General features: G+C 36.9%; 1 protein-coding gene across 6 annotated transcripts in view; it reads right to left on the bottom strand.

Annotated features, from left to right (window-relative positions):
• The window catches only part of TMX3 (thioredoxin related transmembrane protein 3), a 46,121-nt gene that overhangs the window by 18,978 nt on the left and 14,181 nt on the right, over positions 1 to 12,962 (bottom strand). For 5 of the 6 annotated variants that reach the window (XM_023242091.2, XM_003995253.5, XM_023242092.2 and 2 more), the window contains 5 exons: positions 10,340 to 10,385; positions 8,898 to 8,978; positions 6,612 to 6,711; positions 5,898 to 5,975; positions 392 to 458 (listed from right to left, as the gene is read on the bottom strand). In XM_023242091.2, the coding sequence (XP_023097859.2) occupies positions 392 to 458; positions 5,898 to 5,975; positions 6,612 to 6,711; positions 8,898 to 8,978; positions 10,340 to 10,385 (372 nt within the window). The remainder of the gene's footprint in view (positions 1 to 391; positions 459 to 5,897; positions 5,976 to 6,611; positions 6,712 to 8,897; positions 8,979 to 10,339; positions 10,386 to 12,962) is intronic. The other variant, XM_045041141.1, reaches the window with a different exon arrangement.

Consider the following 12,962-nt stretch of genomic DNA (forward strand, 5'->3'; position numbering starts at 1 on the left):
AACATACCCTACAGGGACTTCACCACTATCGAAGGGGTTTTAGTTATTCATCTTTTTGTGAGTCTGCAATGTTAGATCTTTTTTTTCCTATATAAATAATTTTGAATGCTTTAAAATAACGCACAGAAATTGCTCAAAAGACAAATGACCAGACGAAAAAAAAAAAAAAAAAAAAGAAAAAGAAAAGAAATTCATTGTAGGCAAGACCCAGAAAGCACATTAGATGGAAAAACGAAAGTTGAAGGGCAAGAAGAACCTGTCAGTCACTGAACTAACGGGAGACAGAGGAATCGTCGAATCTGCCAATTCTTTGATCAACACCTAAGTCCTATAATAGACACAGCATTTTAATTTCAAAATGTTTTCCATCAGTTAAAACTTCGGAACTTACCATCGTAAACAAAGTAAGTTTCATCTTTGAAAACAAGTACAGCAGGCATCTCCTTCAGTATCACATACTGCAAAAATAAGACGCGCAAACAACTTTTATCATTCTAAAAGTGTTTAATCGGTAGGTATAATTTCAAAAGTATCGAAAGAAATCAGAAAAAACAAAACAAAACACAGCAATAATGAAATTGTTGCAAGCAGTTAAAAAGCAGCCAATCCCAAGCTTATCCAAGGATGGGTTTGGCATCTCTTTATACATCTCCAGGTACAGTGCCCTGTTTGCTGTGAGAGCCATGGAATATTCTTAGAGCTGAAAACAGAGGTAAAGACACCACAGGAACTACAGGAGACCCACTCTGAGGTAGGGAAGAGCAGTGGCTGAGGTAACGATGGGCACTGGTAGACTCAAGTCCCTCCCTGCCATTCCTCGACTGTGTGACACTGAGGCCACTTGTGTCCTGGGAGTCAGGCTTTCTCCTCTGCAAATCAAGGACACTGAGTCCCTACCTCACCACAGAGTTAGGAAAATTAAGTCCGCCAACAAATGTGAGAGCAGGTTTAAACTGTAAATTGGCTTTATAAATGGGAACCTATAATGGCAATTAATAATAAGAAATTCTTTCAGAAGGCATGCTGTATTTATTTCAAAATAGTACTAGTATTATATAGTAGAGAAATCAGTATCCATGCGGAACAGATATAATTTGGGTAAGCCACACAGAATTATTCCATGATGTGGTAGTAATGAAAAGTAACAACAATCAATTGATAACTAATAAAATAAAAATAACAGTAACAGTAAAATAAAAATAAAGATGGCTGTTCTGGAAATATCAAAAAGGGGGGAAGGCATACCTTAGTAATATAGAATGAGCTGTTTACATGACTGCTAAAAAATGGTACAACACCATGAAAATAACTATTTTATTTTTTTATGAATATGATTTATTGTCTAATTGGTTTACATGCAATACCCAGTGCTCATCCCAGTAAGTGCCCTGCTCAATGCCCATCACCCATTTTCCCTCTCAGACCTCACCCCCCTCATCCACCCTTAGAGTTTGTTTTCTATATTTAATAGTCTCTTATCGTTTGCCCTCCTCCCTCTCTGTTTGTATCTAGTTTTTCCCTTTCCCTTCCCCCATGGTCTTCTGTTCAGTTTCTCAAGATCCAGATATGAGTGAAAAAATAACTATTTTAAAGGCAGCAGAAAAGCTTGCAGGTAAGGCTCTATCATCAAGTAACTCTATTCGCCTGCTCTTGGCAACTCATCTACAAAGGTGCTTCGAAAGTATTTTTTAACATTCGGCATCCCTCTCTTTCAAGGATGCCCCTGAGGTGGCCGTACTGTTAACATTACTAGATACGTGGAATCTTGCAGCCTTTGATTTCCATAGATTCTGAACCCCTCGTCCTCTTTCTTTGTGTTCCTTAAACTATCTGATATCACAGTTATATGTCTATAGGCCATTTTTCTCCATTTACCTTTAAGTATCCTGAAATTAGAAATTGTCTTCATCTGTATATCCTTTCTTACACTTACTAAGGCTTTCAAAAATACTAGCTGAAAAAGTAGCTGTAAATCTAAGGAAGCTTTTCATGACAAAATATAAAATTCAAAATGGGGGGGAGGGGCATAAAATCAAGGGTTTTGTCCTTACTTGAGAATTCTCTATGGGAATAAAAATCCTTATATGATTGTGAAGTAACAGTCTCCCCCCAGCAGACTTTTGCAACCACATACACAGAACTAAGATGACAAATATTGCTATTTGCAGGAATAATGAAGGGATGTTTGAAGAAAACTAGTTGAGAGGCTAATAATAATAAATACAGCACATGAGGGGTGCCTGACTGGCTCAGTCCGTTAAGCGTCTGACTTCGGCTCAGGTCATGATCTCACGGTTTGTGAGTTCGAGCCCTGTGTCGGGCTCTGTGCTGACAGCTCAGAGCCCGGAGCCTGCTTCAGATTCTGTGTCTCCCTGTCTCTCTATCCCTCCCTGACTAGTGCTCTGTCTCTCAAAACTTAATATATATATATAAAGTAAAAGCAAATACAGCACATGATAACCAACAGTCTGTCCAGGTAGCAGACACCATCTGTGCTCACCCAGAAGCTGTAGGTGCTAGAATTTTCATCTCAGACACCTGTCACTGCAGAAGGACCGGGGTGGCATCAGACGGTGTCAGGGGATGAAGCCAGCACACTCTCTGCTGTACTCCAAAGGAACTGCTTGGAGAGCTTCGGAGGTGAAGGTGCAGCGTACATCCTCATCTCTAACACTAAAATGTGGTCCCCTGGGCTTTGGAGAGGAGAATGGACTAAAAGTTCCAGTTCCAGTCCATCCTAGGCCTTTCTAGCACATTGAGACAGTCCAAAGAAGTTCATAACCCTGTGGGGCATCTATTTGAGAATCTAATGGCAAGTATGGCTCTTCATTCGCCCTATCTTCTCCTCCCCATCAAAAATAAATGCATAAGCAAAATACTACCAAATAACTTCTTAGACCAAACTAAGTAAATAAACCTAGAATGAGTTTAAACTGACCAGAAATTGTCTGAGGCTCCCCCAAGGAGCTGAAACGTTTATGTACATATTGCAGGAAGCACTAGACCATACTCTAGGTAACTCAGTAATCTTCTTAAATAAATAGTATCTAAATATTAGAAAATAATAAACAAAAATTAATCAAATGTATATTATGACTTACCTTTGTGGGGGGAAAAAAAAAAAAAACTTTTGACTTTTTGTAACTTATACTGATTAAAAAGAAAAAGCTTCCCTTGATTTCATGTTTCTCGTCAGCTCCTGCCAAATTTCTCAGGTCCCTTCTCAGCAAAACCTTTCTAAAGAGAAGTCTACACTTGTAACCTACAATTTCTTACCTGCATTCTCTCAAATGACACCATTGAGGCACCTGTCCTTCTCATAAAACCACCAACAACCTCCATGTGTGGACAAAATCACAGTTAACTGTACTTTCCTCATCTTGACCACTTTGCAAGCACCTTGCACAATGGATCCTTTTTTTAAAAAAAATTTTGTTAATGTTTATTTGTTTTGAGAGAGAGAAGGAGAGAGAGAATCCCAAGCAGGCTCCACACTGTCAGCTCAGAGCCTAATGTGGGGCTCGAGCTCACAAACCATGAGATCATGGCCTGAGCTGAAATCAAGAGCTGGATGCTTATTAACCAACTGAGCTATCTAGGTGCCCCTGGACCTCTCATTTTTAAACTTTTTTTTTTTTTTTTTTTTTAAATCTTGGTTTTCCACTCATCTTGTTTTCTTACTCACTGGCTATTTTCTTCGTATTTTCTTTTGTAGTCTTTAGGTCCTGGGCCCACTCATTTCCTTAAAAATTTGTATCCCATGTCTACAAAGTTTTTTACACAGCCTTAACTCCAGAACCCTATATCCAACTGTGAATCTGATGCTTGTACTCGGATGTCTAATAAGTTGATCACTCGCCCATTCCCAAATGTGTTCCTTTCGCCATATTCTCAAGCTCATGGATCACACTATCACCTACCCAGTTTTTAAAACCAAACACCTACTTATCAAACTCAACACCCAAAAAACAAATAAGCCAGTGAAGAAATGGGCAAAAGACATGAACAGACACTTCTCCAAAGAAGATGTCCAGATGGCCAATCAACACATGAAAAAATGCTCAGCATCACTCATCATCAGGGAAACACAAATCAAAACCACAGTGAGATACCACCTTACACCTGTCAGAATGGCTAACATTAACAACTCAGGCAACAACAGATGATGGTGAGGATATGGAGAAAGAGGATCTCTTTTGCATTGTTGGTGGGAATGCAAGCTGGTGCAGCCACTCTGGAAAACAGTATGGAGGTTCCTCAAAAATTAAAAATAGAACTTCCCTATGACCCAGCAACTGCACTAATAGGCATTTATCCATGGGATACAGGTGTGCTGTTTCAGAGGGGCACATGCACCCCCATGTTCATAGCAGCACTTTCAACAATAGCCAAAGTATGGAAAGAGCCCAAATGTCCATAGATGGATGAATGGATAAAGAAAATGTGGTATACATATACAATGGAGTATTGCTCGGCAATCAAAAAGAATGAAATCTTGCCATTTGCAACTATGTGGATGGAACCGGAGAGTATTATGCTAAGTGAAATTAGTCAGAGAAAGACAAAAATCATATGACTTCTCTCATATGACTTTAAGAGACAAAACAGATGAACATAAGGGAAGGGAAACGAAAATAACATAAAAACAGGGAGAGGGACAAAACAGAAGAGACTCATAAATATGGAGAACAAACAGAGGATTACAGGAGGAGGTGTGGGGGGGGGACGGGCTAAATGACGAAGGGGCACTAAGGAATCTACTCCTGAAATCATTGTTGCACTATATGCTAATTTGGATGTAAATTTTAAAAAATAAAAAATAAAATTAAAACAAACAAACAAACAAACAAACTTCTAGCAGTTATCCTTGATTCTTCCCCTTTCCTCCAGGTCAACAAGCTTGAACAATTTCATTTCCCAAACCCAACATTTTCCCCTCTCCCCGTTCCTTTGCAAACCTCCAAGCCCAAACTTGCCAGATTACTCCACGAGTTCAACTGCTCTCTGGGGGTCTACTCTCATCTCCGTCCAATTCATTCTGCTCTTAGCAGAGGAAAGCCCTTAAGATGAACATGAGACCAAGTCCTTCACTAACTTCAGCCCATCACATGCATGGCCATGACCTGCAAGGCCTCCCCTGGCCTCTCTGCCTATCTCCTTTCTCGCTGTGTTATAGCCACACTGGCCCAGCACCCGCTTCCCAAATACGCCCAAGAGTGTTCTCATCTTGGGCATTTGGAATATCTGTTCTCTTTTTCTAGTTTACTCGGGCCACAGATCTTTGCAGGGCTCCTTCACATCATGTAAGTCCCAGCTCAAATATTTTCTTCTCACACATTTCTTGAGCAACCAATCTAGAACAGCCACCCCACCCTCATGTTTCCACTATCACAATGCTCCTTTACTTTTTTCATACTAGGTATATTGTGTTTATATATTTGTTTACTGAACATGACCCCAAAGATGTAACCAGCAACAGTAAAATTTAGCACACTTCCTCTTTCCATGAGCACGGAAGCTCCACCCTATCAGGGTCCTGAGGATCTTGCTGGTCAAGAACTTAATAGAGTGTCACAGCACGTGATTAGGTAAGCAGCTGTGAATTAATATATAAAAACACATCACTCCATTGCTTATAAGCCAGCTGAAGTGTTTGAGTTATCACTTCTTACTACTGCTATTATTTTAAAGGAGAGAACAAGCACGGACCTAATAAACACAGTTCCTAAATGCTAGGAATCTAGTGGTATTTACTTATTAATAATAAGCAATCCGGTACCAGTAGTAAAGAGTTAATGTTTACTGTTTCTGTACATATGACAGTAAATAAATTTGATAAATCAAGTAATAATTTAAAAAATGAAATTAAGTCATTAAAATCCAATTTTAAATATTACCTCAGGAACCACGTCTTCTGAGGCAGAAAAGAAGTATGTATATACAATTAATTCTGAAGCAGCATCTATGTATTTCTCCTGTGAAGATACAAATAGAAAAGAGGTGACTTTTAAATACGAGGATCCAAATTCATTCCTCATTAAACATTCCGAACAGCGGTATCATCCCCAGCAGTCTCGTCACAATTGGACGCCTCAGTGTGTTTATGTGAGGAGATGATGGAATGTTGAGTAGCACATGAAGTAAATGGTTTCTAAAGCAAAGAGACCACTGTTACTCAGTGCTTTTATACTCCTCTAAACAAAGTTAAGTGTAAGATAAGCTCAATTCCTATTTATTAATTTGATAGTTACAGGAAAAGACGTGTGTTTATACATATATAAAATGATCTTTAAGAAGTTTACACTTACATTGCATTCTGCAGTCTCAAGGAGCCAAAAATGCTAAAAAGTAACACTAAATTTGAGTAACCAGGTCAACGAGAGAAGAAATACTAAGGCAAGCAACACCTTTTAATTCATTTCTGTTTCATGAAGCAAACACAATAGAGGGCATGTAAGAAAGTGTTTTCATTAGAAAAATACTCACACTGACCTCTTATTACCAATAAGAGTGAAGTAATTTTGAGTTCTGGATGAAGTTTTGGCTATACGGAAAATTCAATTACAATACACCTGTTACTTGTGACTTTAAAAAATAAAACCATTTGATACCTTCAAAGGTGACTCTCCACCTATATAAACAAAAAACACACGATGTCTCTTTTGCACATGTTCAAACATCTGCTGACTTGGAAGTGGCCGAATTAGAGCCCTGTTTGAAAGCAAAACAAAAAACTAACTTGTGTTTGAACTACAGATAGTACACAATATAGGTCTAAAGTTATGAAGTTTTAATGTGTTAACTGCATTTTAAATAATCACCCAATCCACATAAGCCTAATAAAACTATAGCCATGACCACTATTTGTACCCACATACTAAAAACACAGTACCCACAAGTTAACCCATCAATTTAAAAAATAACTTTAAAAAAAAAAAAGTAAGTTTAAAGTATATCCCTTTAGAGAGTACCATCTTAACCAATATTTTGGTAGGCAAGAACAGAACTGTAATCCATCGAGAGTCCTCAGCTAAAAATAAAACGATCCACGTGAGAATTACTTTTCTTTCTCTTTCATGAGATCGTTCACGCTAACACACTGTGAATGTGTTACCTCAGGAAACTAGAAATACTATGTGAAGATTTATATCCATTTAAATACTAGATAGCTTATGTCAAAGGTTATTATCAAACATATCACTTACAAAGTGTTATTAAAAAAACTAAAAAAGAGCCAGTCTTCTTAAAAATGTGGTCTGCATTATCAGATTTATCCTGCACTAAATCTGCAAAAAGAATAACATAGCGTTTGCAAAGGCAAACATATTTTCAAAATGCACAATTCCTCAGATGCACCGCACCACACTCACTGCTCGCCTCTATTTTCGTACTTGAGTAATTAACCGGCAAGTGATGCAAGTCCAGAACTGAGCCACGAAATTTCTGTGCAACAGAGTCACCCCCGGTTACATCAGAAGACCATCTTAAGCTTAAAGTGAAACTCGTTAAAAATCGCCAAAACATAAAGACGAATCTAACCACAGGGAATAAAGTACATCCCACACCAATGCCCTACTATAATGTAAAAGGTATCTTAAAATTTATTCAGAAAGCATTTATAAAGAAAATGAGATATGCAATCAATGAGAAAATACAGTGAAAATTATATCAATAAGTTTTGCAGACTTGAATAAAGATCATTCTGTGTCTTTTCTCAAATACTTTAAGCCCGGCAGTGTCATGCACTCGACAAATCCCCCCCCCCCCACCGATATCTCAATTTACTTTAAAGCTCTTTAAAGGTATCAATAGAATATATCCTGTCAAACTCACAAGAAAGTGCCTATACTTTCGAAGTTAATACAGGCTAACCTACTTTGATGAATGTTCTCCTTAAGGAGTTCCACACACCCGCATTGAATAATTATAAGCACCAACTTTCTTTATACCTCAGCAAGGTAGATGTAGATTAAAAAAAAAAAAAAAAAAGAATCACCATATTCAAACCAACAGGATGCTTATGAAAGAAAGTCTGTTTCCTTATCAGTAAAACCTCAGAGATCTATAACTCAAATAGACATCTGGGTTCTAATTATGCCACATTCTAAGCAAAATGTGCAATAATACCTCACAGTTGGCAGAAAGCAGCATGTAACAGATCAGGGAAAGTATTTTAATTAGCTGTATCTAAAAAGAATTTTCCAGTATCACAGGCCAGGGATTAAACCCAAGTCTATCAGAAGAATAATACCGTGGGGTTTCTTTCAAAAACTCCAACATTAGGTAACAAGAAAAATAAGTTGATATAAATGAGGCAGTACAAGACCAAATTTATAGTAAAATAAAAATTACAATTCACAAAGTTTTTAGAAGTAATCAAATTTTGAAAATGCTTCAAAAAATCCACTGGGGTGGGGAGCCTGGGTGGCTCAGTTGGTTAAGTGTCCGACTTCAGCTCAGGTCATGATCTCACAGCTCGTGAGTTCGAGCCCTGCATCAGGCTCTGTGCCAACAACTCAGAGCCTGGAGCCCGTTTCAGATTCTGTGTCTCCCTCTCTCTCTGCCCTTCCCCTGTTCACGCTCTGTGTCTCTCTGTATCAAAAATAAATAAACATTAAAACAATTTTTTTTTTTAAATCTACTGGGGAAAATCTTTTTTCTACATATGAAATGAATTTAAATGTGAGGTTAACAAGTACATAATACATATCACAGTTCTTTTTGTTTCTTTGAAGTATCTCTCTATACGCTGCATAACCCTACCTTCTGTCATACATGAACAGATTCTACTTGGGTTAAGCCCCTAAAAAATGTGCATTCAATATGGTCTATTAAAACACATTTAATTTTAAAATATTAGTATCCTATAGTAAAGGCCTTTCCTAATAAAAACTTACCCAGATACTCTGTGAGCAAACTCAATAATATCATCTTTAGTTCGTGGTCCTCTATAATTATATGCCAAGTCCCCTTTTAATCTTAAAAAGAAAAAAAAAAAAAGATAAAAGCTGAGATTATTTCAACTCTTTTAGTACGTAATGCTAATCACTACTGTCTCATAAAATTACAGAATATAAAATAATAAATGCAGAGTTTTTTTAGAAGCGGCATAACCATGTACAATACAGTGGGCAACTGGCTTCAGGGGACCAACAACTCAAAATATAAAGAAAAAGGCTGCATTTTATTAAAATTACATGAAAACAGTTTACTCTGTATTTGATACTTGCATTGTACCTATGCCTTCTGTAAAGTGCATACATAATCTACACATTCATGGTCAAGAGCTTGTCAAAGTAGTACAATTCTATCTTCTCTAGTTAAAAAAAAAAATGACAGGGAATTAACAGTATTTTGGTAGAGGGAGAACAAATTTTAAGCAACACAACATCATAGTAACTTGACAGAGGCTCTAAGATTACAGAGTAAAACAATGCATAAAACACCTATTCTAGAGAATTATGATAATTTTCCAAAAGCCTGTCAACGAATTATGTGTCCAACTGTGATTTAAAAAAAAAAAAAAATGTGAAAGCACAAGAGAATACCTATAAGTAAACAAAAAGAACAGAAAGGATAATTTACTTGACACAAGTAAAAGAGGCTTAGCAAATGCTTTTTTGAAAGTAGGGGAAGGAGGGAAGTCAATATAAAACCCCAGAAATAAAAAATTAAAATTAGCCAAATTTGGAAATTTGAGGTTTTAAAATACGGAAAACTTACTTTATATAAAAATAAATTTCAAAATCATCCCTCAACTCGCACACTACCAAAATAAGGAAGAAACTCAAGAGAAAATTCAGTAAAATTATGATTAACAAATAAATCCTTTAGAATTAATTAGCACACCATTTCTCCCAACTTATATACATACACTTTATATTATACTTCATCAACACTTTCAGGTTAGAATTAAGTCCATCAATTTGATGCTCTTGGTTTCTTTCATCTCTACTGAAATAAGTCTATTTTAATTATAGAGAAGTAAAATTTGTTAGGAGATGGGATTCACATGATACAGCAGAATACACTCTTGAGCTCCTCAAGGGTAAAAGCCCTTTTTCATAATCAACAGCTGGTCATCTGGTCCTGCAGGATGCCTGTCCCACAGGAAGCGCTCAGAGCGCATTCAACGAACTAGCCGAAAACACCACATTCGCTTCGATACACAGAAAAGCCGAAAGATGCAGTCCCTCTCCTTTGATCACATACTGCACCTAGAAAAAACTGCTGAACCCGTCTTCAATCCTCCAAGGAAGCTACTAGAAATTAATGTAATAAAACGTAAGCAGAGTGAACTAATAAAAATACACATATAAACATACAACACTCAACTTACAGCTTAATTGTTGGATAACCTCGAACTCCAAACTCTGAAGCAATGCCTTGATGAGAAAAAGAATAAATAATTCTAAATTTTTTTTTAAATGAGAAACTAGGTAGTAAATGAGCCTTTTACTTAAAAATATAGATTTATACAAACCCTTATAGCTATGTTTTTAAGTCTTTAAAAAGGATATAAATTCACACACAAAAAAGAAAAAACATGACATTCTCGTACAAAACAATCACTTAATAATCCAAATTATGGCCAGCACAAAACACTATGACAAATTAAGGAATAAATGCCAAAAGAATCGTTAAAAGAATACTTATTTTAAAAGATATTCCTGTTAAAAAAATATATGTAAATAAAGTCTCACTTATCATCTGATTTTCCAGGACAAATACTTTTTTCTAGGTCTCATTGGCTCCTTGCAAAAAATAAAAATAAATAAAAAACAAAAACAAGCAAAACCACGCTTTCCTTTTCTAAATCTTAAAATAACTGCATTATATTTTAACTTCTAAAAGATAAATATTATTTGCAAAATTACTTAAAGAATCTGCACTCTATATATGATCTAAAAGCAACTTTATCTACTTGTTTTAGAAGTTTCTGCTACTGTAATAACCTAGAATAATTCTAGTCACTTTCAAAGATTATTCTGAAGTCCTCATGTTAATTAAAATGAGATACAGTTGCTACAACGGCATCTTTTTGAGGGAAAGAAGAAACGAGATCAAATACAGAATTAGGACTTGAAGAGATATGGCAATCACTACTGCAAATTAATACTAACCTCCTTTACAGAATCAAGGCAATCAGGACAGTAAAGAAATAAAGCAGTCTCCGTAGACAAGATACAATATATTTACACAACCATACCAGTTTATGTAAAATAAAGTGTATTTATTCATATGATCTCTCCCATTGTTAATTTTAGTAATTTCTAGGATATCTCATCGTGGTTGGGTAGAAGGACACTACACTATTGCACGTGGGTTCTGGTTTACCAATCACTTTAGTAATCATCCATCTCTGGTTTCTAGGTACTGCCCAATACACAAGAATAATGACAGAGTGAACCTGTGGCAAAATAATAGTCAAAATCTCTCGGCCTTCCTTTGTCATTAATAGAGTTTCTCCCTTGAACACGAACAAAGGTGACTGAAAGGGTCAGGACAGTGATGAACTGGTTTTGATGGACAGGGTCAGGGTCAGGGCAGTGATGAAGTTTTTACTGGAAGCAACGCAGACAGCAGAGGTTAACATAAATAACTCAGGTTCTGAAGATAGAGGTCTTGCCTCTGAAAAGCCAGATGAACTTAAACCAATTAAATACCTGCTTTGTGCCCATCTCTACTGCAGGATTTAATTCTGCCAAGTCTATTCTAATTGGAGACTACAGGAATGGAGACTGACTTCTGAGTAAAAAATATGAAAATGATACGGGGGGGATTATGCGATAAAATATGTCCTTAATGACCCCTTCCCAAATCAAGGAGGTGGGGGAAGGTCAGCCCTTATTACTTTCAACTAAGACGAATATAATTGACTGGGAGAGAGGTGTATATGCCCCTAATAATTTAATTTATTGTAAGGTTTACTTTTAAACAGACCAATGAAGAAGATATGCAATCATTGAGAAAATGCAGTGGTGGTTCTCAAAAACAGTTTTCAGAACAAAAATCCCGGCTCCACATTTAAGTCCCACCACTTAATTTCCTTGGCCTCAGTCAGCAAATGCGTCAGGTGGAGACAGATGTATACCACCCACTCTTTAGTACCTAGACTCTGAGCATTAAACTTCACTTCTGATATAATTTTGACTTGACAGTGACTCCTAAAACCACATCTCCCTAGAGGTAACACAAACAAAGCATGGGTTATAGACGTAAAATGATGTAGGTTAGGATTCCAACTTCACATTTATCATCTGGCAACTCTTTCCCTTCTGAGGACAGCACTCACATGTGGCTGGCCTTGTGGATGGGATTTTAAAATGAGAAAGCATGTGGACAAGAATCTAAGAGGGAGCCTGGCACACAGAGATCTTCAAATGTTAAGTCCATTTCCTTTCTATTTTTGATCCTGATCTGTTAGGTAGCTGCTGACACATCAACGTATAGAACAATAAGAAGAACTTTCGATGTAAAATACCTTATAACTGATTTCAGTATACCTTCAACTACGCCTTGAGACAATTTTGTGAGCAGGGGAAGGGAAGGGTGCTAATGTCACTCTTCAGATAAACTAATACTTAGGAAGATGTGGTAACTTGTTTGAGTGCAAGCACTGAATCGGTAGCAGGGCTACGACTGAAGTTTTAACATTTTGTTCTTTTTCATAGCAGAGACCGGAGATCAATTCTTTCACAAACCCATGTATAACATGAATAACTTCTCTGGAATTGTATCATTTTAAATGCTCGTAAAATGGGGTTAAACATACAGCCCCTTATTTCCTTTTTGTCTTCTCCTTGAAATGATAACAACTTGATAGTGGAGACAGGCTTGTATGTGAAACATGATGATCTTGGAATCTGGTCCTAATTCTGCCTCTAATTTTGGCGTCTGAAACCACTCAGTCATTTCACTGTTAACTACCTGCTATTACTTCATCTATACAGTGGGCTGGG

Source organism: Felis catus, chromosome D3 (assembly GCF_018350175.1).
Source record: "Felis catus isolate Fca126 chromosome D3, F.catus_Fca126_mat1.0, whole genome shotgun sequence".
Taxonomy (NCBI): Eukaryota; Metazoa; Chordata; class Mammalia; order Carnivora; family Felidae; genus Felis; species Felis catus.